This window comes from Lissotriton vulgaris, chromosome 3_1, assembly GCF_964263255.1.
Source record: "Lissotriton vulgaris chromosome 3_1, aLisVul1.2, whole genome shotgun sequence".
Classification (NCBI taxonomy): domain Eukaryota; kingdom Metazoa; phylum Chordata; class Amphibia; order Caudata; family Salamandridae; genus Lissotriton; species Lissotriton vulgaris.
In genome coordinates, this window is record NC_141689.1 from 155066578 (window position 1) to 155092528 (window position 25951).

The window sequence follows — 25951 nt, forward strand, 5'->3', positions numbered from 1 at the left end:
ACTAGCATTTTGTAGCTAGTTCCTGCAGGATATATCTTTCTTGTCAAATATTTCTCAGAAATACTCTCACCATGGGGGCAACAAAAGTCTTGACATGAAAAATGTAAGACAAGAAAGTCCATCAATTGGTAACATATAAACTTTACTACATCATTGCCTCTCGTGTACACCTACACAATGGGATTACTATTTACATATGCTAATGCACTGAAGGTCTGCCTACATTAAGCATAGTTAAGTTTGCAGATCAGATGAAATGGAATAGGATTGTGAATCTATGAAAGATCCAGAGCTCGCTATGATACACTGGCTAAAATGTATTGCCATAGAATAGATAGTTCCTGTATAGAAAAGATGCTGAAGGTGGTGAGCCATATTATACAGTGATGTCTGATGAAGGCATGTCTATGGGCCCCTTCCAGCTAGAATAATGATATAATGGTGAGCTCATTTTATTAACAACAAACTAGCACCCACAGCCACTGGAAATACAATTATGTAAACAATTTTCAAAAAGGTCAATGAACATCTGAAAGGAAATTAATAAAATCCCCAACACCTCATGAAACATATAATTGCCAGATCAAACTAACTATACACAGGGTGAAAGCTTCATCTGTAAAATAGAAACATATGTGAGGGCGAAATCACTTCAGATAACTTTTCCAGATCATAAGAAACAATCAAGATAGTGCAGTCCATCTCTTCTGCTGGAGTATAAGAGGAATAAACCTGCCCTTCCACATATGCAGCAAAAGCATGGCAATTAGGGAGAATGTAATCAAACACGCAGCTCTATACAATACAGAGAATATTAATATCAACAAAAAAATCCCCACAGAAATTTTGAATGTCTTCACCACTATCACTGTGAATACCGTGAAGAAAGGCATAGATAACCCCAAACTATAACTGTCATCAGACTCATCTTCTCTTCACTACATAAGGAACACTCCAATGGCCTTTCCCACATGTGTCAACAAATGAAGGACTCCTGCTTGAAACAGGGCACTCTACCAAATTCCTTCTAGTTGGGCCATGTTCTGCTCTTTTCTCAAAAACCCCAACACTGGTCCAGAGGCACAGGAGAATAGCAGGCTCTTCACAATACTCCTCTTATTCTCCAAGGCTCAGGAACAATTTGTTGCCAGCCAACTAGAAGGCTACCATTGTAACAATAACTGATCTGTAGATTTCTAATCTGGTTTCCAATTTGTTCACAAAACTGAAACCTCCAATATCAAAACTGTGGAAAACACTCTTTGCTTCTTTATTGAAGAAAACTCATTCTTCAACATCCTTCTTGATAAAACAACATTCGAGTTGATCACAGGACCTCCCTATAAGTTTTAACTCAATAGTATGGCTACTGGCGGAATATTGCTTACCTCGTTTAGGGCGTATCTTTCAGGCAGATTACAATGCACCAGGATAGGTCACTATTTCTGAATTCCTACAATCTCATAAAGATTTAGTCAAGGCTTCAATTTCTTGTCTTAGTTTTTTAACTTCTCTTTTAGGCATCCGGAAATTAAATGATTTGCTCAGAATCACAGGATGTTGAGCCTATGCCATGATTCAAACTTGGTTCCCCAGTCCCAAAGTTGACGGCTCTGGGCACTAGGCACATATCCTCCCTGATCTTTAGGTGGAGCCACTAAGCAGTGCCTTAAAAAGACAGATAAATAACTGCTGTATTATGGATATGATACACAGTTATGTATTAGGACTCAATGCTCACATATTTTGAAGGCCGTCAGTACCTCACTTATGAAAATGAAAAACTCGAAGAATATGAAACTCAAGTAGAAACCACAGAAGGCTGCATTTCCTCTGCTCTCAGTAAAACAAAACACACCTCAGCATAATCCCCAGGCATACAACTTTAGAAACGACTTCACCTTGACCGTCACATTAAAGTAATGGACAGAAACACCAGATGTCATCTGCAACTTTACAGTAGTCTCAAGCCATTCAGTTCAAAACAAGTTCATAAACTGGCAGTCCAAGTCTTATTCCTCTGAAGTGTAGACTAGGTGAAATGTGCTACTGAATAACCTCGCCACATCTCAGCTCTTAATGCAGACATCAAGCAGCACATCTGGTTTCGGACGCAGACATGTCTCAGCACATAATGTCTGTCCTGAAATACCTCGGTTGACCTCCGTTGGAACACTGCTTGGCATAGAAGACAGCATGCACTATGTAACAGGTAAATCATGTGAACAACCAGAAATATTTATCACAGTATCGAAATAATCTCAGACACAAACAGAATCCATAGAAGTCAAGGTCTTCTCAGGCTTGGCACATCCAGATCCAGAAACACCAGTAAACAAGCTTTCTCTGGAAACAGGCCAGGTATATCTAATGCTCTTTTAGTACACCCCCGATACGGCATGCCCACATCAACGTCAAGAGGGATAGGTTTTTGATTTATTGTTCAGACATTATTTGTAGAACCATGTGAACAACTCATATAATCCATTCTGCATTTAAAACACGAATCGGTTTTAAAACAGTACATTTAGGGGCCTTAATGAAAAATATTAGTTTCATACAATTATTATTATCTGCAGGATTGCTTAAAGATTCCCAACTGTGTGCCTCCAATGCCACTAAGATTGACAACTGAGCAAGGCAAGGGTAAATTGGTTCATGGCCTCCTCTAGCAAGCAGCATTTCAAGATTATAAATTGCACCTATACCACCTTCGTAAGGCATAGCCCACACACCTCTTTCTTTTGACTTAGCAACTATGTGCCAATAATCCCACACAATATTAACATGTATAACCCATATATTTTATAATTCTAGTTGGCAAATGCAAAACGAATACATCTCCCTTGGCGCATAACTAAATTGTTTTGCGTATCATAGAGAAGTAGACTTCTAACAGGAACGCTATTTCTAACTCCACTATGTATGCTGTAATCTTAGTATTGTGGTCAATTTACACAAAAAAAGGGAGAAAGTATCGTCTGAGACAATTACAACTAAACCCAAAGAGTTAAATGGACAAAACACTTAGCTAAGTATCCATCAGCGTTTCTTGCTTACAAGTGATAAATAGCTATTGGGAAATACTGAAGCCATCTGCAGTCCCAGCTCAAAAGACACCCAGCAGAAGGACCCCAAACTGGCATAAGGACTGGTATATTTGGCACATATTCTTGTATAAACCATGTCCAATTCCACTGATCCATAAGCCAGGCATATGTCGTGGTATACGATGGACAAAACTGAACAACCGCTGCATAGCTTTTAGAACTGAATTGTGATGGCTGTTATCAATACAACATCATGTTCCTTGGCAGCTTGTGGTCATGAAGAATTCCAGGTAATGGCGCTCTGAACTACAGTGCACACTAAGAAAACAGGTTACTTACCTGTAACTTTGGTTCCCCGGTATTGGTAACTTTCATAGATTCCCACAGCGTGCATCATTTCCCGTCGCCGGAATGGGAGTCTCGGTAACAAAAATAACATAGCAGTAGGTACAAAAGAGAAAGATAAAGGCCTAGTCCTCATTTCCTTTTGTAGCATATCCGCCTCTTTTTTTAAAAGAGACCAAAACTAAGCCTCAGCCAATCAGAGGAGCCTCACCCCATAGAACCCTCCTGAAGGAACCTCAGAGCCTCAGATTTTCGTAGCGGTTGTGTAACAGTAACCACATCTGCTGAAGGCTGAGCTTTCCCAGGGGAGGAGGGTGGGCGCATGGGAATCTATGAAAGTTACCAATACTGGGGAACCAAAGTTGCAGGTAAGTAACTTGTTTTCTTGCCCCAGTATTGGAACTTTCATATATTCCCATAGCTTGTATCAGAGTAGCTAACAGTAAGAAATAAAGCACATTTTGTGACATAAAAAAAAACATGATTGCCTCTGTACCATCATGAACACAGAAGTAAATTATATACTGAAATAACAATTTGTTTTGACACTAAACACAAAATATGAATAAAAACAAAGGAAGGAGGGATAGTAGGGAAAGCTCACCAATTAGTGGAAGAGGTTCCTCAGGACTGCCTGGCCCACAGCTGTGTCTTCCTGTGTCAAGGATTCCAAGCAGTAATGCTTCGTAAAGGTGTGCACGCTGCTCCAAGTCGCTGCTCTGCAAATGTCTCTGATAGGTACTCCCGCGAAGATAGCTGTGGATGAAGCCACGGATCTTGTGGAGTGTGCTCTAATCCTGTTGTCCAGCGGCTTACCCTCTGTTGAGTGGCAATATAGAATAGCACTGGAAATCCATCTTGCGATACTTTGCCTTGAAAGTGGAAGGCCCTTGCGAGGACCACCAAAAGCAATGAATAATTGTGAAGATTTACGAAACCCTTTGGTGCGATCCAAATAAAATTTAAAGCACCGCTGCACATCCAGAGAATGAAGTAACCTCTCCGCCTGTGTGGAAGGTTGAGGAAAGAAAGACTTGAGAATCACTGGTTCATTTAGATTAAAGTCTGAAGGCACTTTAGGTATGAACCTCGGGTTAGTCCTCAAAATCACAGTATTTCTCTTGAATTGGAGAAAATGTTCCTGTATTGTGAGAGCTTGCAATTCCCCAATGCGTCTCGCCGATGTGAGAGCAAGCAGGCGAGCCAACTTCCATTGAAGAAATGTTATGTCTGTACGATGAATTGGTTCGAAGGGATCCTTCATGAGCTGTGCGAGAACTAAATTCAAATGCCATGTAGGAGGCGGAGGCCTCAATGGGGGGCTGACTCGAAACAAGCCCTTGAGAAATTGTTTAATTATTCTTGAAGACCAGAGAGAAGGTCCAGATGCCGAGCGTCTGTAGCAGAAAATCGCTGCCAAGTGAACCTTTATGGATACATGAATCCTGTCTTAGCCAAAGACAAAAGATAAGGTAGAAGATGATGAGGCTGAGAAGAGAAAGGGTCAACACTTTCCTTCCGGCACCAAATGCAAAAAAAATTCCATTTTAAACAGTAAGTTTTATTTGTGGAAGGAGCTCTAGCATGGGATAGAACTTCTCTTATTTCATTCGAGATAGGAAGGTTCATGAATTCTCGCTGCAGTCAGGTGTAATGACTCTGGATCCGGGTGCCAAATCTGTCCGTGGGACATCGTGAGAAGATCTGGAATCGCCCGCAAAGGAAGAGGAGGGACGAGTGACAGAAGGTGAAGTTCTGTGAACCAGAACTGTCTCAGCCAAGCAGGAGCTATCAAGATCATCTTGCATGGTGCCGTTTTGATCTTCCTGATAAGCTTCAGGATCAGTGGAATGGGGGGGAAAGGCGTACACAAATGCTCTTGACCAAGCTATCGAAAGCGCATTCCCAAATGACCCTCGATGGTGAAGCCAGCTTGCATAAGACCGGCATTTCTTGTTGGTCGGGGTGGCAAATAGATCTATTGAGGGTTTGCCCCACCATTGAAAAATCTCTTCTAAGACCACTTGGTTCAGTTCCCATTCGTGACTGACTGACTGACGATAGCCTGCTGAGTCTGTCTGCCTTTTCGTTTAGGACTCCTGGTAGACGTTCTGCCTGCAGTGATAATCCGTGCAGAATAGCCCATTCCCAAATCTTCTGGGCCTCCTGAGACAACGGAAGAGACCTGGTACACCCTTCCTGGTTTATGTAGTGCATGGCCGTGGTGTTGTCCGTTCCGGTGAGAACCTCCGACCCCTGATGTCGAGGAAGAAATGCTTGAAGTGCTGGCCTGATAGCCCTGAGTTCTAGGAGGTTGATGTGAAGAAGACGGTGCAGGGGCAACCAATGCCCACTGACACCGCACCCCCGCCGTCCAGTGACTCATCCGTTGTCACCAATTGAGGAGACGGATTGCCTACGAAGGATAGACCATGGGAAAGGTTATCCTGTTTCGTCCACCACAAGGCCGCTCTTTTCATTACGAAAGTAATCGTCACATTGTCGTCGAATGAGCCATGAACCTGCCTCCACTGTTTGTCTAGCTGCTCTTGAAGAGGCCGCATCCGCAATCTGCAGTGAGGGATTAGAGGGATGCATGAGGAGATCACCCCCAGAAGGGATTTGGAACGGCGTACTGAAAGACACTTTCTTCTTCTCAAGAGCAGCGCCATGGTTTGCAGTTTTTCCTGCCTTTCTATGAATGGGAAAGCCTTGCTGAGATTTGAGTCCAGGATGGCCCCCAGGTACCGCGCTGTTCTGGACGGAATCAGAGATGATTTTTCCTTGTTGAGAGTAAGACCCAAATTCTGGAATAGGTTCGTACATGCGTTGACTGCTTCTCTCACAGCCTCCATAGACAGAGCCTTCAGCAACCAATCGTCCAGGTATGGGAAGACCTGAAAGTGATGTTTCCGTAGGAAAGCTGCCACAGGAGCCAACACCTTGGTAAAGATTCTTGGGGCAGAGCGAATTGAAAGTGGCTCTTGGCTACTGTAAATCGTAGAAAGCTCCTGTGTGGAGGGTGAATGGGTATGTAAAAATACGCATCTTCGAGATAGAGAGTGGCCATGAAATCCCCCGGATTGACTAGACGTATTATATCCTGAAGGGAAACCATCCGAAAGGATTGGGAAATGAGATAGGTGTTTAGCTCCCTGAGGTCTAAAATAGGGCGTTATTTCTCCAGCGTCTTCTTCACCAGGAAGAACCTGGAATAGAATCCTTTCCCTTTTTGAGATAAGGGAACCAGCTCCACAGCTCTCTTCAGGAGCATCTGATGAACTTCGAGCTGCAAGAGACGGAGATGTTTTGATGGAATGGCAGCAGGGGGCTTGGAAGGTGGGATTTGAGTGAATTCCAAGGTATGGCCCATTCGAATTATGTTGAGCACCCAACGGTCCGATGTTATCGGAGACCAGTTGCGCAGGTATTGTGACATCCTGCCTCCTACTGATGTTATCATGGAGGAGGGCCCAGCAGGCAGAGCCATAACGCCGCTGTTGCCTCTTGGGCATATCACTTCCCTGGCGGTTCTGTTTCCCTCTGGTATTTGATCCAGAGTAAGTCTAGGCTTGACCTTGTTTCTGATGATAGGGCCGACGATACTGTTGCGACGCTGATCCATATGACGAGTACCTTTGCTGCTGGAATGAGCCTCTGTATGCCGTGGTTCTCCTGCCCCTGGCACCTCTGAAAGGAGCTTTCCGGTACTGAAGCGCACCAAGAGACCAAGCCATCTCTGTATCCTTCTTTATCTCTTGGAGGGCATCATCTATGTGTTTTCTGAATAACGCCTCTCAGTCGAAGGGGAGGTCCAAGATCTTATTCTGGACCTCTGGCCTGAACCACGTCGCTCTGAGCCATGCCTGACGATGAAGTACTGCAGCTCCAGCCAAAGATCTAAAAGCTGCAGTGGCGATGTCCATGGCACAATCTATCACCTCAGCCGACGTCGTTTCCCCTTCTTGCTAAATGTTCTTGGCCTCACCTTTTGCCTCCTGTGGAAGTTGATCCAAATAAGGTGAAAGATCACACCACAATTGGCGATCATACCTGCCCAATATCGCCAGAGCATTCCCCACTCGCACCAGAAGGCTAGCCATTGACGAGAACCTCATTCCTGCGTTGTCAAGACGCCTGCCCTCCTTATCGGGAGGAGTTGTAAGGGGTGCCGAAGGGTCGCGGGACTTCCTCTGTGCCGCCTGTTATATCACAGAGTCCAGTTTAGGTTGTCCAGTCAAGGACGCTGGCCCATCCTCAGGCGCCTTATATTTCTTTTCCAGGCGTGGCAGAACTGGAATAACAGTAGCCGGGTTTCTCATAGCCTTAAGACCCTCATCCCACACATGCTCCACAATGGGTATAGATCGGGTCACCTTCCTATTGGGCTCTTTAAAGTCATAGAGAAAACACTCTGTCAGTACAGAAGGCATAGGTAACCCTGGGCGAAGCGCTACGCTCGCGTAGTTTGCGAAGTTTGCGCAACTTCGCACTACGCGAGCTGCACGTAGCACAGTGCAAACACGCGTAGTGCAGCGTAGCGTAGTGCAGCGGTAATTTTTTGCTTGTTCGCGGTCCTGAACGTCATGTTCACGACCGCAAGCACGCAAAATGACATCCCGGCGAGATTCTTAACGCGGGGAGGTCAGGTTTCTCATTGCCAGTGGTTGCGCATGCTCGCGACCGCTCGCAATGAGAAACTACCAGTTCGCCTTGAGAAAGCTGCCGCTCGAGTAAAAATCTACTCGAGCAGCAGAAAACTACAGCTCACACTGTGCAAGATGCCGTTTTCAATGATTGCACAGTGCTGGATGCGTCTTTGCACTGTGCAATCATTGAAAACGCATCTTGCACAGTGCGAACATGCTACTACACAGCTCGCGTAGTGCTACGTGAAGTTCGCGTAGCGCTACTTCGCGAACTATGCCCACCTTTAGGCATAGGTAGCTTGAACTAGCTTGATGCTCTTTCCATCAACTTATGGAAACCCCCGACATCCGCTGGGGGAGAATCCACCGGATCTGGGTTAGGCGATGCGGGATACGGGATCACATACTCATCCCATTCTAAGCCTTGATTAGGCTTGTTATCAATATATTGATCCTCATCCGAGGAATCATCCTGAAGGTCTGGTAGCCTCGAAGGAATATTCAAAGCAGGTGTTGGAGGCTGAGAGAACACCTGAGTTGGCAACATTGGAGAAATCATCAATGGAGATGTAGGGGCAGTCGTAGTTTGAACTGCTTGTAACTTGAGATGACCTGTTTTTATAGTCCTGCAGCATACTATGGAGATCCGCCAAAATAGAGGAAGGAACAGATACCATTTCTTGGCCTGCGGATTCTTGACGTTGGTAAGAATGTTGGTAAGTACATTCATGAAGAAACTCGCCCTCAGAATCAGTGTCCTGACTTTTAATCTGCAGCTGAGATGGACTGTGGGCATACCCAAAAGAGTCCTGATCCTCTTCGTCAGAATCCTTCTCTTCTTCTTCTAGTAACAAAGCGGGAGGAAAGGGGGTAACCCTCCTTGGAGACGTCATGTCCGGAGTTATCCTTTTCAAGGAAATTGTTATCCTGTCCATCGACTATTGCATCGTCGACTGTACCGTGGACGATGGAGAAGATGAAGGTGAAGGTATAACCATCGTCGACGTCGTTGAAGGAAGAGCCACCGTCGATGGACGGACTGCCGACTACGAGATGGGCATCGTCGACACCGTCATCGACGAGACAGTCGACAATCCTGCCGTAGTCATGGTTGTCGTTGAAGCACTCGTCGACAACACCATCGTAGTCACAAATCCTCATTGTCGCTACCGTCGTTGAAATTCCCGTCGACATCCTCGTCGACGTCACCGTTGTCGACGATCCTGTCGACAACGATTGTGCCGTCGACGAGCCCGTGAACGGCGCAACTTTGGTCACCTTAGATTTAGACGCCTTCGTCGACTGAGTCTTCTGCTGCGTCATTGATGATTTGAAGCTTTTCCCAGACTTCTCAGAAGACTGAGAAGTCGTTTTTTTAAACGTTGAAGCAGTCTCCACCACTGCTGAAGGTGTAGATGGTCCCTCCCTCTCCGTACACCATAGCTTTCCAAACTTTTCGTGCTGGTGACACACCTTTTTGTGAAAAAAAATTCAGGGACACGGTAACGCGAGCGCAGCGAGCGAGCACGAACCACATAAGGGGGGACATTTTTGAAAAAAGTAGTGGGCAAATGGTGCATTTCCAAGCAAATTTGAGACAGCAGGAAGGTTAATAAAGCAATTGTTAATCTGGTCTAACAAAGCCAGTGACTGGCAAAACTGAGTGTAAGCAAGGTTAGATTTGTGCATGAAACAAGAATATAATCATGCACACATTCACACATGCCTCAGTGATTTACGGCAAAAAAAGGGCAGGTGCACGCCCTGCCAACCCTTTCAACCACGCACAAAGTCCACCTGCTGCCTTGCTGAATATGAGTTATACAAAAATCCATTCAGGAAGGGGGAATTGTGAGTGATAAAACAATCATGCAACTTATCATCCGGTCTCTGCGCATTGAACTCAGATGGGACCGCTTTCCTCCACGCAGCGCACCAAAAGGCAACAGAAAATAAGACGAGTCATATGTTTTCCATTCAGCACTTGGAGCTAAAATTAACTGCATATAAGAGAGGACAAATACATATATGTCATAGAAACTGTAAATATCAAAATGTATGGGGACACAACATATCGCACGTAAACGGTTCATTGATTTTTAAAAAAAATTATTGATTTGTAATATATATTTTTAAACAACATTCACAAGAGCATCTTGCAAAGCATTTGTTTTCAAAAAATAATTTGCTCTCTATTGTTACGATTTTTTTAAAATGATTTTTAAAAAGTGGTCCACGATGGCTTCCTTGCTAGCTACCGTTTCAGAGTGCGAACACAACTCGCTGAATAAAACCGGAAGTGTTGCTCGGGAAGTAGAGTTTGGCCATCCTCGAGCTTCAAAAGCACCACCTGAAATTCGGCCAGCAGTATCCGGCTACAATAAAGCACAGGAGGCCCTTATTTTGCCTGCCAGAGTGTGAGAAAGGAATGAAATTTGCGCAGACTTGAGCACTAAAAGTGCTTGGTTGGCTGCATAGGATTTGAAAGGCGGTGTCCAGTGTTTAATCTAAGCCGGTGGTGGCCACCGCCACTCATGTTTGAGAACTGCCACTTATTTTTCCTTATCAAACATTTGCTGAGAGCAGGCGAGTGGAATATAAACAGGAAAGGAGGCCGAAGAAGAGGAAGGCTGAAACCCAGTCTACAAGGAAGGAAGCAGAAAGCTGTAAGAGCGAGATGAAGGGGTCGGCCCTGTCTGGCAATGGATGGAAGTAGGACATTGGGTGGGCTCAGGACTGCGGCCTTGGTATTATTCGGCCCGCTGAGGTTTAATAGTGCCGACCACTAGCTTCTGAGAAGGAGCATCGGCACTCATTATTTTACAAATAAAGCACTGTAAACTGCTACAAATAGCATATTCCCATCGCTTAACGCAAAATGATGTAAGCTGTCTGCAGAGTGCGCCGAAGACCCGTTGAAACTCTCACACATATACATATTGGCTATAGACTGAATTGGGGGGCACTAAGGGGGTGCAGCCCTCCTGCACCAAACCCCTTTCACATTACTACCCAGTGGCTTTAGCAAAAATATGTTCTTATGAGTGCATACCTGCGTCATGAATAATGCACAAGCAATCAGGAGCGCTGACACCTTCACCAATTGGAGCTTCATCCTTTCAAATCTGGATTGATTGATTGATGACCCGAGCGAGAGGCCCCTGTGCTGTTGCAGTTCTGTCCCGGGAGAATCTGTGAACAACTTTCCACTGAATTTATGCAGGGAAATAGTTGTCTTGGCCAATGAAATATGAGTGGATGATTCCTGCAGTGCAATGGGCAAAGGTCCGTTTTTTACCATGTATATTGTGTTTACACATTGGTGCTAAAGTCACATTGGGCACCGGCCCAAAACTTCTTTTGGCCTTCGACCTGAAATAATTCACTGTGCATGCTGCTTGGTGTGTTGTATAACTTAATGTATTGCGTGATTTATACATTATGATAGTGTGCCTTTAGTTCATTTTTTTCATATGAGGTGTACTGTTTTACTTTACGCCTAATGACCTTCCATATGGGCAATTACAGGTAGGAAGTCTCACAAGATTCTTCTAACACTACATCACAAATCACAGTGACCCTTTCGCACAATAGCTCTGAGGAATACAAAATATTTGGCATCTTCAGCTTTCAAAGGCAGAGAGCAACATATTGGATTCTAGGGAGCTTGTAAGTCCACCACCAACGACACGGGCAGTAACAAGCTGGGGGGTCACAGAGAGAGCCTGACCTCGTGGGTGCATGGCATTTTACTCCTAGCCAAGCACGTATGTGAATATGTTGTGCTGCACCCCTCTCGATGGCAGACATTTCAATGTTAAATCTCATTACAAAAGGCTCCGTAGGAAAGTGAGTTATATAGAACAATATCTTGCCTATTTTTATATTAAGTACTTTCTTTTTTGTTATTTTCTTTGTTTTTAGTTGTCACTAGTCTTGTGGGGTCACTTGCTGAACTCTCGCCGATTACGGCGACCTCCTGCTCTGACACACAGGGCGACGCAAGCACGGTGAGACTGACAGTGTGTGCTTTTCACCCGGTGGTTATCGCGGAAACAACATTTGCATAATGCTGTACATAAGAGCATTTCTAATACGTGGCGCACTCCAAATGGCCATCGACATACCCCAATTATTTGTTTTTGCAGAGCCCCATTTTGTGTAATTTTCAAAATAAAACTCCAATTGTGGCAACTGTTGAGAATCCAAAGTTCCGGCACAGTGCTATAAAGGACGTGATGGTGGAAAAAGAGTTCGCGGATTTCCATCCAGCCATGTCCATCTTTACCCTCTTTAGAAAAGCTTTTTACGGGAGCTAGGGGAAAACAAAAGATTTTTGTAAACAATGGGAGCTCCTATTACACTACTTTCAGGCTTACAGTCCGGGATCGAGCTCCAGCTACTCTGCCTTCCGCCTTCCGCCTGCGTGCACGTCGTAAATCTTAATCCTTGAGTGAGGGGGCTCGAGTGGCATTCCCCGGCCTAATATCGGCCGGCCGACGTCATCGCGTCGCATCGCGCGACACACCTACGTGTGGGTCGCGACACAGTAACGTGTCGCGCCACACAGTTTGAAAAGCTGTGCCGTACACCATGGTGAGGAGATTTGACAGGACTTTGGTGCACAGACTCACGGGGGTTCTTTTTTGAGGCCTTAACTGGACGCTCCACAGAAGACGGACATTCTGGATGATGTCGCTGAAGAAGAGTCCTCACTGTCACTTGACACTGTCTCTTTTCTGGACTTCAATTTTTGGAGCCAAGTGAGGAGGTGACCCTCACGGTCCCGGAGGGTCTTTGTAGAGAAGGTGCAGCAGATCTTGCAGTCCACAGCCTCATGATCAGGATACAGGCAATATAAACAGTCCTTATTCCTGTTCTCCACATATAACCTTTTCTTGACATAGGTGGAACAGGACTTGAAAAGGGCCTTCTTCTCCTTGGCAGACATTTCAAAAGAAACTCTAAACAATCCTGAAGAAAAAAGTTGACGAAAATCTCTCAAAAGAGTAAAAAATGAGCAAAGCTAAAAGGAGACTTCCTAAGCACAACGTGCGGTAGAAAATCGAAGGCTCTGAGGTTCCTTCAGGAGGGTTCCATTGGGTGAGGCTCCTCGGATTGGCTGAGGCTTAGTTTTGGTCTCTTTTACAAAAAGGCGGATATGCTACAAAAGGGTGTGAGTGTTTGATTGATTCAGATGCTCCGTCCATCACCACCCCCTTTTGTATTGCTTTTGGCCGCCATAAGTGTGGTAGGGTATGCTCAGACGTGAGTCCCCTGCTCACTTTGCCACTGGATTCAAGCAAGCCGGGCTGAAGACGGCTGGAATGCCAGAAACCGGTCCTCGGAAGCTTGTTTCCGGTCCAGGGAAGGCATGGCTTGGCAGTTCGGGCTGGACTGTTCCCATGAGGCACAGGGTCAGACTGATTTGCATATAGCTATGTCTGAATTGGGGTGGCAGAGTGGGCTAAAGAACGGTGATGGATTCAACCCAGATCTTTTGACTGGGTGTGAGTGTTTGATTGATTCAGATGCTCCGTCCATCACCACCCCCTTTTGTACCACAAAAGGGAATTAGGCCTAGGCCTTTTTCTTTCTCTTTTGTACCTACTGCTATGTTAATTATGTTACCGAGACTCCCATTCAGATGACGGGGAATGATACAAGCTATGGGAATCTATGAAAGTTCCAATACTGGGGCAAAGCCCAATACATTGGCAGTCCACAACCCACCTATCTGTCCTCAAACACTGACTTTAGGCTCTTCTTTGAGCCCGAAGAGCGCTCCACAGCCATTATGGGGCAGTCTGGTACCTGGAAACTGTACTAGTGGGGATAAGTCTACTGTTCAAACATTTATGACTAGTAATGAAGGGACATATATATCAAGCAAATTCGCATTCGCCGAAATTCTGCGAATTTCGGCGTTTGCGAATTTGCTAAACGGTATGTACTAAGGAAAATCTGGTGCAAAATAAGGAATCGCAAAATGAAATGTATGAAGCAAAAAAAATTTGCAAATTGTCCTTAAGGAATCGCAAATTACCACCAACTTCAAGTTGGTGGTAAGTTGCGAATTCCTTGAAAATTGCGCATTTTTGCATTTTTCAAAAGTGTCATGTGACGCACATACATGCCCTAAGGGCATGTATGTTCGCCACATGTGCACCCATGCTTATTTCAATTGTGCAACAGGGGTCCTTTGGACACCCATGCACCCTTGAAATTATTCTCAATTTGCGATTCTCAAAATTGTGAATCGCAAATTGAGAATAACTTCCCATTCATTCCTATGGGCCTCCTGGCCCAAAGAAATGAATGGAAAAGTATTCCTTAGTTGCGATTCACAATTTGCAAATCGCAATTTAGGAATACTAAGAATTCGCAAAAAAATTGCGAATTTGTACATATATCCCAATTTGCGATTTTGAAATAGCGATTTCTAAAAAATCGCTATTTCAGAATGGCAAATCAGGTTGATGATACATATGGCCCGAAGATCCTACGATGAAGGTGGAAAAGTAGCGTTCTGGTATTCAAAATTCTGCATCGTAGGTACCTTCATGTGCGTCATAAGATTAATTTCCACCTGTATGTGGAGATCATTGGGCACTTTAACTATTCATAATAAAAACTTCTAAGCCCACATCTGCCATTTTTACATTCAAGTAACCACACCATAGCTTATCTTATAGATTCCATAATTGTATGAAGTTTTAGAAGACCAATTTACGGTTAAATATATTACCTGCAGCAACAGTGACGTACGAAAATGAAGGAAGTTGGATCCAGGTAAACAGAACTGTAAATTAGACTGAAGCCAGAGTGCTGTTTTACTAATGAGTCAGGAGCTTACCTACCATAGCACGCCTTGCGAATTGGCGTACAGTGTTACTGAAGAATATTTTTCTGTAAGATTTCTATTATTCACAGACTGGATACAGGAGAGGAAGAGGATCAGTTACATGTGATAAGCAATAAACATCCTATGATTCAGAAGGAGTTTATCTTTACTACTCATATCTCGAGTGCAGAGCAATCCTGTTCATAGGAGAGACTGCGGTGAGTTTACAGAGGTCTGTAAATCTCAAGCAGCCACGTTTAAATAAGATTGATCCCTCTAAGGGAGCAAATATAAAGACCCAATCGTTCAAACTGACTCCCATGGAAAGATACACAGCACAGTGCCAACTCTCTCTGGTGCAATACCAGCTACCACAGATTAGTTAATCATGGTGTAAGCTAGTAGTCGAGGGAAGAACTGAGGATCTGGATTAGGGAGCGTCTAATCCATCATCAAGTGTCAATACCTCTTACCCGCCGCCCCCTGCTTTAGGGTGGTACCCCACAGTCCTAACCCCAGCTATATACATGATCTCTACACTGTATCCGTATGCCTCAATTTGGCAAACATCCTTTACAACGTAACTGGTACAACGCGGTACCGTTGCGACGCAGCTTTAACAACAAAAGTCGTTACAACGACTTTCGCTGGAGGGCGCTCTAGGATAAGGGATAGTTTAATTTACTATCCTACACCTTGCCTACTATCCACGGGGACTGGTGTTGGAATAGTAAATTAAACTATTCACTATCAGCGCCCCTCGTAACGACTTGCGTTGTTAAAACTGCGTTGTAAAGGGACGCGTTGTAACGGTACGCGTTGTACCATCATACATCCCCTCAATTTACAAGACACATTCCTCTCAGCTGGGGTTGAGCAATATAAATAGCTAAAACACAGAGGTAACTTAACGACAAAGACCAAGCAGAGATAGAGTCCAATCGCATTTGAAGACATGGACAGATGAGGAAAAGAAAGAGGAAAGAGCAGAGTAGAGTGGCAAGCAGAGTGAGTTATGGTTTAAAGAAAGGAAATGCTTAGTCATCCGTGAGATACAACTAAGACCCAACATCTGTATAAAAAAGGTAATAAGTGCCCAAAAATGGTAATCAATAAGTATATTACAGTAGGAACAATTAACAAAGGCATTATTATGCCAAAAAAAGTTTAAGCTCAATGAGAAAACTAAAGAGGAAACAATGTGACCATCGAGTCTGTCTGGAAGTTCAATTGAACAGAAGTGTATGTACTTACTGGGCAAAATTCAAGATATTAAATAATACCTTTCTGCTTTCTGTAAAAGAACATTTTTAGGAAGTTCTGGTGCAAGTGTTGATTTGGCAGGAATATCATTGTTAGTTGCTTCATTTTTCTGGCATGACTCAAGTTTATCCGTGTCATGGTCGCTGCTCCAATCATGTCCATTCTTCTGGAAGCTGCCAGTTGTCCTGCACGAGTAGTTTGAGTCACGGTCTCGGTGTTCTTCATCATGCTCAGACCCATGCACGCTCTCATGGTACTGGTCAGGCTCACTCAGCTGGGAGCTTCCCTGACTGATGTTACCAGAGGACCCATATTTGCTGCTTCCAGCAGGGCTGCAGTAAATGGAAGAAGAGGGATATGTCAATAAGCAGGTGTGACATGGCTTCAGCAACAAACATAAACCCTATTATTTTTGCCCTTCATTAAGGCAAGTTAACAGCTATTTGGAACAAGCCAGCAATTATGTGTACATGCCGAGGGAAAATAAATGGAAATTAGGATCAGTAAAACCCAAACAATAAGAAGGCAACAAGGGCAGGGTCGGACTATTGCTGGACACTTCTTCCACAAACATGCTTTCATGAGATGCTGACAAATGGCATGATTCCAGTAGCTACACCAAAGACCGTGTGTGGTGACATATTCACACAATGGCTAGCCTCATTTTGGTGATATTATACAATCAACTGAACGACAGATGAAAAACCTAAGGCACCATAGCTATAGTTCTGCACAGTTATTTTTCTTGTCAAAAGAACTAGCAACTCAAGCAGGCCTTTTAAACAAAATGTTGACAATATGTGTAGCATAAAATATAAATGCACTTGTGAGGTGATATTTTATCCACTGTGTTTTTATCACATTTGTTCCGGTGCAGCCCAACAGGGCCAGGTCCCACTGACTTGAAATATTACACTGAGCACATCAGGAGTTACTCGTGCCTTTGGAGCGCTAGAAGTTGGGCGCTATAGCATTTTCTTTGTTGTAAGTGGTAAATGGCTAGTGTTGTGGGCAGTTTCAATGTTGTATGCCTGAGTTCCTAATCATGCTAATGATTTAAATATACTGCGGTGTAACTGGTGGCAATAGCACCATCCGTTTTAAACACAACAGCCTGTTCAATTATATTATTTGACTGTTTTCTAGAGATACTGTGAAATCTGCTTGGAATCATGCTATTTAATCATTAGTTGTGATTTGTTTTCTTGAAAATGGGTTTCAAAACCAGAATGAAAAGGGTTAATTAAACGTCAACTACTAGGTCATTGCTAACTATGCATCTATTCTAGTGCTAATAGGAGGCTAAATTGGAATAACAAACACACGTAGATCTAAACTAGCTTCAATACTTACATGTTAAAGACAACAATTCCCATTACCTCTACAATAAGTTCATAACCTATTATTAGCAACTTGTGATGATATATTGACATACACGTTTGGGCGGTACGTGCAACATTAATACTTTCTTCTATTACTCAACTAGATGGTATTTGGTTAGACGCCCGAGAAATACTGCCATCACCTGGATCCTAGATTCAAGTTTCCCACAAATCTCGGGAGCAGGACTCAGAACCCACTGAACTTTTTCCTTTAATCCACATTTTCCATTACATTGCATCATCAGTGGAGGACAATGGCATAAAATAAAGATCAACCATATCTGTCCTATACACACACCACCTGCAACGTGTGTGCAGGGGGTCACACCCATGATTCTGCAAAACTCAGTTTCACCCTTTACAACCAAAATACGAGGACCTCTTAAATCTGGCCCCCCAGAAGTAAGTGACACAGAGTAAAACCCCAGAATGCAAGTGATGAAAGCAACACACAGTAAAAATAACAGGCAACTTATCAAGATTCTTTACTAGGGGGGTACATATGCTCAAATAAAATGTCTATATGGGAAGATTGGTGCCCAGTTGGAAAGGGAGTATTTTGTCCGTGTTCAATGATTCAAAGGGGTTCTGCGGCACCACCTCACCAAACTGGGCTCCATTCTACAACATAAGTAGACAATCTGTTCTTCTTTAAGATAGTTGAATACTTGGCAGATCTGTGGGCTTCTACAAGCGGGACGCCTTTTCTTTTAGTGACACACTAGTAGCATTGACAACAAAACAATAACTCTTCATAGCTTCAGATAAGAATTTACTGCCTCATTATATACACACATAATGCATTTCACTAACTGCAGTGGTATTGAGGTGTGTTGTGATGTACCACCAAGTGTTTTGTGGTAAGTCCGTGAGTATGTGTAATTTCTTTAAATCTCTTGGAACTCTCTGTTTAAATTGCTTGGGGTGTTAGATTGGTTACCCCTGACAAAGGGCTAAATGCCTGAAATGCATTGGGTCTACACCACCATTAGAACCTATGATGAATTATGAATTGCTACAAGTAGCAGAAACAAGCCTGGATTGGCATTTCTCATGCATTTGAATATTGGCATTATCGTGTTTTCACATAAGAACTGAAGAAAATATTGAATAATGAGTAACATTTGATTCAAAACAAAAATCAAACAGATTAAACTGGATAGACATTGTTGATCATTTTGGCCTTCGCCTCATGGTTGTACATCTTGAGACTGGTGCACTCAGTCAGTCAGTCAAAATACACTTTATTCGATTTTTGTTAAAATCATAAAAGGCAAAACATACATGTATTTAAAAGACATTTTAAAAATACCCACAATTCATTTTGTTTATACATAGTGTCCATAAAAGAGTCATTTTATCAGTCACCATTATACATACAAAAAAGTAACAGTTGACGTATTAATTTTTAATTTAAAGCAGTACAGTTCTAGGGATTCTTTTATTTCTACCTCTGTGCGCGGCTGTTAAAAAACTCGCTACACAGAAAGTGACATGTGCATCCGGTAACCTTTGGAGATAAAGCAAGGCTGGTCTCACTTGTATAAAGCCCAGTGTTTTCAGGAGGGGAATTAAATATTTTCTCCTCTCAGTATCGTAAAATGCACAAAAGAACAGGAAATGAAGAGTGTCCTGATTAGAGAACTGATCACACTCACAGGGTGGTGCATGTTCTGGTTTACCCCACGTAGGGAAGGTACCTAGTAAATAGTGGATTAAATTCATTCTGAATCTGGTTAGCAAGAATCTATGCAAGGGATTAGAAACGTATTGCAGGTAAGGTTCCATCGAGGGGGACGAGGACAAAACCAGATGTGCTCTTACTAACGGCTTATTAACCTCAAACTCCTCTCTCTCTAAGCGTGTCCTCCCCTGAAATTCCTTCTTAATCCATGCAATGTCCGCTTTCCTGATTATAGATGGTGTTGTATATAAGTCAGGTCTTCCGAGGGCAGTGAATGATGACTTTATATATCTCAGCCAGGCAATTTTCATTGCCCCCTCCCTTGCAGTCACGTCTTTAAGAATTGTGTGATTTAAAGACAACTCACTATTTAACCAGATATTGGCCCAAAAAAGTAAAGGGGCCATTTTCAATCCATCTGTAATATAGGGTAGGCCAACTTCCTCATGTATGGAGTAGGTAGGTGTGGAGTTTGGGACCGACAAAATTCGTCTAATAAGTTTATTCTCTACTATCTGCATGCTATCCAGATTAGTATAACCCCACAGTGCTGCACCATATGAGGCAATTGAAATGCATTTACTTTTGTAAACTTTTAACACAGCGTCCATTGGTTTAGCCCCTAGTCTTTTGGTAAAATCCAACAGGGCTGCTGTGGACCTGGCTAAGGAAATACATTTGGCCTTGATTTGCGGGACCCAGGAGCCCTTCTCATCAAACAGGACCCCTAAATAAGGAAAAACCGGGACCCTGGAGAGTGCCTCGCCGTTGCAGAAAAAGGTTTTTGTATGTGATTTATTTTTTTGTGGACCCACAATCATTGTGTGCGATTTAGTCACATTGATTTTTAGATCCAGTTTGGCCATAAAGGAGCCAAAGAGTTCCAAAAGGGTCTGTAGCCCAATGCCCGTGCGGGCGATGAGAACAGCATCGTCCGCATATAAAAGAGCCGGAATCTGCTTCTCACCCACCCGCGGGACATCAGCGTTGCCTGCTAACAAAGACTTCCCTAGATCATTAATGTAAATGGTGAATAAAAGTGGGGCTAGGATACAGCCTTGGCGGACACCTTTATTTGACCTAAAACTATCAGAGCATCGCCCATCCCTGGTCACCCGGACCTTCGCAGTAAGGTTTTGGTGCAAGCTTGCTATGAGGGCTACCAAGGGTTCCTCAATACCAAGCTCGCGCAATATAGCCCAGAGCTTGGCCCTATTAACCAAGTCAAAGGCCGAGGAGAGGTCCATAAAGGCCAAATATAGTGAACCCTCCCCGGCCACCGTATACTTCGATATTAGGAGGTGTAAATTTGAGCATTGCTCTAAGGTTCCCCGTTTTTCCCTGAAGCCATATTGAATCTCTGCGAGATCCCCACAGGTCTCCAGGCTTGTTCTCAACTTTGTCAGTAGTACTCTGCCCAGAATCTTAAAGGCAGAGTCTATCAGGGAGATTGGGCGGTAACATCCCGGATTCTCCCTGTCTCCCTTTTTAAAAATTGGTACTATGACAGATGTGTTCCATGTTTCTGGAAAACATCCATCTTTTGTTGCCCTGAAGACATTTGTAAGGACTTTAGACCAGGTAGTTGGGGCATATATGAAAAAGTCTACCGGGACTCCGTCCGGGCCCGGAGCCTTATTTTTCGTGGAGTCCATTATGGCTTTATATACCTCCTCCTCATTAAATTCTACTGCCACTAGGCCCCTGGTCAGTCCTGTCTCATTACCATTTACAGGGTCATTGCCACCATATATATTTTTAAAATGATCAACCCATTTCTCGTCACTGATGATGCAGTCGGAGATTGTGTTGATCTCCCCAGAGAAGAATTGGTTATTTATGATGTCCCAGAATCTTTTACTATTCCGTAGTATGTCCACGTCAAGCAAATCATTCCAGGCATTCTTTTTAATTGCATTTTTTCTATTTTTAACAACCAATTTATACTCTCGTCTTAATTTAGAGATTAAAGTTTTATCCCTCGGCTTTATTTTAAGGGCATTTTTCAGTTCTTTATGGGCTTTAGAGCAATTCCTATCAAACCATTTAAATGGCTTGGGTGGCAAATTAGAGTTGGGAACAGTAAGTTCTTCAGCCGTTTGTGAGCAAATTAGGTTAAAAGCTGAAACAATCTCTTCATTAGAGGCATTTTGGTCTAAACAAATACGCATGGGTTCCTCTATCTTTGGGCACAGGGAAGCCATAAAGGTTTCCTGGACCACCTTACCCCACTTGAGCCGTCTGCCCTGGTCACTGGGCACCGTCGATGTGCAAGCCCTGGGAAGACCCAGGTGCTTGCTCCATAAGTCACTCCAATGAACCTGTACAGAGACTGGGTTGTGATCACTATGTGGGGAGGCAGTTACCTCGTAAATCCCCAACTTAGAGGTTAAGCCCTGAGAAACGAAAATGAAATCTATCACAGACCCACTTTCAGACCCTTTATAGGTGGGCAAGGATTCGTCACTACCAGTGCTAAGGGGTTCAGACATGTTAAGGCTAGCAAGGAGAAATTCCAACGCCTCCCCCGCTTTGGTGTGAGCAAAGTGCAGATTGCCATTTTCTATTTGACCATCCAGATTGCCTAAATTACATTTTAAAACACATTTTTGGATGTTAAAATCACCTAAAATTAAGAAATCGAAATTAGTGCAAGATTTGTGACTATAATCAATAAGAACTTTTTCTAGTTGATCCACATGGGCTGTGTCTGTTTGTCTAGCCCACGAATTATAAAAATTTAAGACCACTAAAACCCGCCCTGGTGAGATAGTCCATTCTACCATTAAGATATTTGGGGAGCCTGACTCTAGTTGTTTAAACGTCCCTGCCAATTTAAGGGAGAAGAGGAGAACTAGTCCACCCTTAGCTCTTCCTGCACTACTAGGAGTTGCTGGGATAATAAAACTTGTAAACCCATCCAGACAGAAAGTTGGTGCGGTGTCCCATGTTTCTTGTAGGGCAATTACGTGGTTGCTGGTTATGAAATCTATCCATGTGGGATCTAATCTTTTGGCTCTAGTCCCTGCCACGTTCCAGCTAAGAAACCGACATGGGGTCAGTTCCACCCCCCCCACATGAGGTACAGGCGTTGTCTGGGTGTGTGTTAGTTGTTCACTAACTACAGACATAGAGTCCTCCGCCCTACATAGTTGGGTTTGCAGGGCCAGGTTTCTTTGCACCGCTGATGTTTCTGCTTGGGCGCCCTCTTCTACAGTTTCCTTACAGGCCTTATCTATTTGTCAATCCACCCCCTCTAGATCATTTAAACAGTTAAACCGATTATAGGTTGGGAGTAGTGGTGCCATTCTACCGAAGAGTGGCCAGGGATGAGAAGCCTGATGGCGCCCTCTTCTACCGACTCTCTCCCATCTATCATGTCGTTGGGGTGGATGTTGTAGGCCTGGGGTACTTGGGAAAAAGAAAGACACACGAAGGGTATGGATGGTAGATTCCCTTGATATGTTTTCCCCTTGACAAATGTGTGCCACCGTGCCCTTGTCCCTGAAACTCACCAATATACAGTCCCCAGTAATGGATTTCCGACTTCTCCCCACCCACGGGACCCTTCTTACCATTATAATCTCATTGTTAAGATGTATCGGGAGAGGTCTGTTTATGTTTAACCACTTGATGACCCTAGTTTTTAGAGTACCAAAATCCTCTATTTCACCTTCGTCTAGTTGGGGGACCCCTGCCATAACTACTGTGAGGTCGTTGGTCTCAGGTGGTAGGTTAGGACGACGGGGTCTTGCAGGGGGCATTTTTTGATTGTCCGGGATGTTGTTTCCTGTCATATGTGCCTGAGGTACTAATACTAGGGGTGGGTTGGGTGTGTTGGCCTGGGGAGGATTAGTGACTGCAGGGTTTGGGTTTAGTGGTTTTTGTGGTTTTTGTGGGACTACCCCGTTTGAGGCCTGAGGTGGAATTGGCATTGGGTTGACTACCCTGTGTTTTAACCCTTGCGAAGCTACGGGGCTAGGGGTGGCTGTTGGATCACTTTCCTGTCGGCCACTGCGATTTTTAAGGCTTCCCAGTGTGGCCTCCAGTATGGTTAATCTGATCTCGATCTTTTTTACGCTTTCGCTGATCGGGAGTAACAGAGACCTTAAGAGGAATTCCAGGTTTCCCAGTGGCACAACAGAGAGGGGGACATTATCGCTACTAGTTCCTACATCTGTGCTCAGGGCGGGAGCTATAACTTCCTGCACATTAGATTTAGAGTGTGAGTGTGACTCTACCGGCGGTATTGCTGTGGGTACCTGGTGTTTTGAGGCTTTCCCAAATTCTAGGTGTAGGGTCTTGGGTTTACTGCCACCCTGTGCTCCCTTTGCCCTTCTCCTACGTTTTTTTGGGGGGGGTCCTGGGATTGCTTCTGTGGTGACTGCTTTCAATTTGGGATGCTTGTCTTTACGAGTTGTGGGTGGTTGTGGCATTAAGACTGTAGCCCCCCTAGCGGGGCTAATTCTAATACTGCTAGGTGGAGCAGTGCTCGTGATATCAATTGGGGAGGTGTTCATCCCTTCCCTTAACAAGACTGGAACATCCTCAATACGAGTTGACTCCTCCCTTAAAGTAATAGATAAATCTACCAAGGGGGTGTTTTTCAGGTTGTCCACTGATCGTCTCCGTTCCGCCCTTAGCCTAGACAAATTTCCCTCTTTATCCGCCTCCCCCACAGCCCGTGCAAAGTAATTTTCAAGAGTTCCATTTTTCACACCACCCGGCTTCTGAGGGGTACTCTCCTTTGTTGATGAAGGCATAGCTGAACTCCCGGAGGGTCAGTCAGTTATTCCGCCCAGGACGAGTGCAACACAATTATGAAATATGTAAGTACCTGCACAATATGGGAAGCCAAGAGGGTGGGCCCAGCCCGGCCTGCTCCGGCCTGTGACGGCCTTGGACGGTCCCGCCCTTGTCCCGGGCTTCTCCCGGCGCGCTCCCGCGCAGCGGGTCTACTGCTGGCTCTTATTCACTGGTCGCTACACAGACAGGTGGGCGTGGCCGGCAGGGAGAGCAGCCCAGCTGATGGTTATTGGGCGCGCAGGGACTCCTGGTCCACGGAGTCCCTGCCTGTGCTCGCAGCCCTGCCGGTCCTGGTATGCCTGCCTCTGGTAGCCCCTTCCTGGGATAGACGAAGGCCAAAAGACAACCCCCTCCTTGGTGAGCGCGCTGCGGGACCCGCGAAGCGGGTCCGGCGAGCTGCAGGCGCTATGCTGGTTAACCTCTCAAGCGAAGGCTCCCGCTGCAAAGGTCCGTTGTGCTGTGAATGAATCCCACCAAGTTGAAGGCAAGGGGAGGCTTTATCCTCGGGTGACAGGCGGGCGTGGCCGGCAGGGAGAGCAGCCCAGCTGATGGTTATTGGGCGCGCAGGGACTCCTGGTCCACGGAGTCCCTGCCTGTGCTCGCAGCCCTGCCGGTCCTGGTATGCCTGCCTCTGGTAGCCCCTTCCTGGGATAGACGAAGGCCAAAAGACAACCCCCTCCTTGGTGAGCGCGCTGCGGGACCCGCGAAGCGGGTCCGGCGAGCTGCAGGCGCTATGCTGGTTAACCTCTCAAGCGAAGGCTCCCGCTGCAAAGGTCCGTTGTGCTGTGAATGAATCCCACCAAGTTGAAGGCAAGGGGAGGCTTTATCCTCGGGTGACAGGCGGGCGTGGCCGGCAGGGAGAGCAGCCCAGCTGATGGTTATTGGGCGCGCAGGGACTCCTGGTCCACGGAGTCCCTGCCTGTGCTCGCAGCCCTGCCGGTCCTGGTATGCCTGCCTCTGGTAGCCCCTTCCTGGGATAGACGAAGGCCAAAAGACAACCCCCTCCTTGGTGAGCGCGCTGCGGGACCCGCGAAGCGGGTCCGGCGAGCTGCAGGCGCTATGCTGGTTAACCTCTCAAGCGAAGGCTCCCGCTGCAAAGGTCCGTTGTGCTGTGAATGAATCCCCCGCTGCAAAGGTCCGTTGTGCTGTGAATGAACCCTGGTGCACTCGTTACCAGCTTGTACTGCATGAGGTGTGTTGTGCCATGCTCTCTACCACGACAAGCCAAGTACTGTGTGTCACACTAAGCCTCGTCTCTCACCATGCTTGTTAAGTTTTCTTTTCACAGGAGACTTAGGATGCTCTGGAAAGAAAACTCGTTTCAGAAACACAAGGGTAACCCAAGGGGCAACAGGTCAGGGACCTTGGGTAGTAAAGTATTTTCTAAAGACAGTGGTCCCTAGACAGTTTCGAAATAATGTAGAGGATAAATATAGACTGAATAGTTACTATATTCTTTGTCCATCCGGACAGCATTTAATATTTGTATAACAAAAGTTGTAGTGCGAATACAAGTGGGACACCGCCGGTGTCCAACTACCACACTAGAGACAAATCAGACATAAGGGAAGGAGTTAGAGGCAAGTGGAAGAAGGTCTCTGAATCATGTGAGTTAACAGACAGAGATGCAAATGAGTACACTATTGCTTCAAATCATACATTGTAATTGTGGGCATATAGTGTATTGTGGTCAACGACGTTTCCAACCCTTCATTAAAATACAGAGTTCATCTTCAGGACAGAAAATACATGCCTTCAATTATTGCAATCTTGTGACATAACCCACAGCTGTGGGATAGAGATCAAAACAAAAAACAGGAAACAATGAACAATCAAGACGTGAAATGGGGAAAATACAAAAAATGAGTTAAGAAGGGCAAGCTGGAGTGGCTGACATCATTTTACATATAGGAAAACAATTAAACAAT

At 44.8% G+C, this 25951-nt stretch overlaps 1 protein-coding gene across 3 annotated transcripts in view; it reads right to left on the bottom strand.

Annotated features, from left to right (window-relative positions):
* The window catches only part of UNC13B (unc-13 homolog B), a 3024149-nt gene that overhangs the window by 1776469 nt on the left and 1221729 nt on the right, over positions 1–25951 (bottom strand). For all 3 annotated transcript variants that reach the window (XM_086960243.1, XM_086960242.1, XM_086960241.1), the window contains one exon: positions 16172–16483. In XM_086960243.1, the coding sequence (XP_086816369.1) occupies positions 16172–16483 (312 nt within the window). The remainder of the gene's footprint in view (positions 1–16171; positions 16484–25951) is intronic.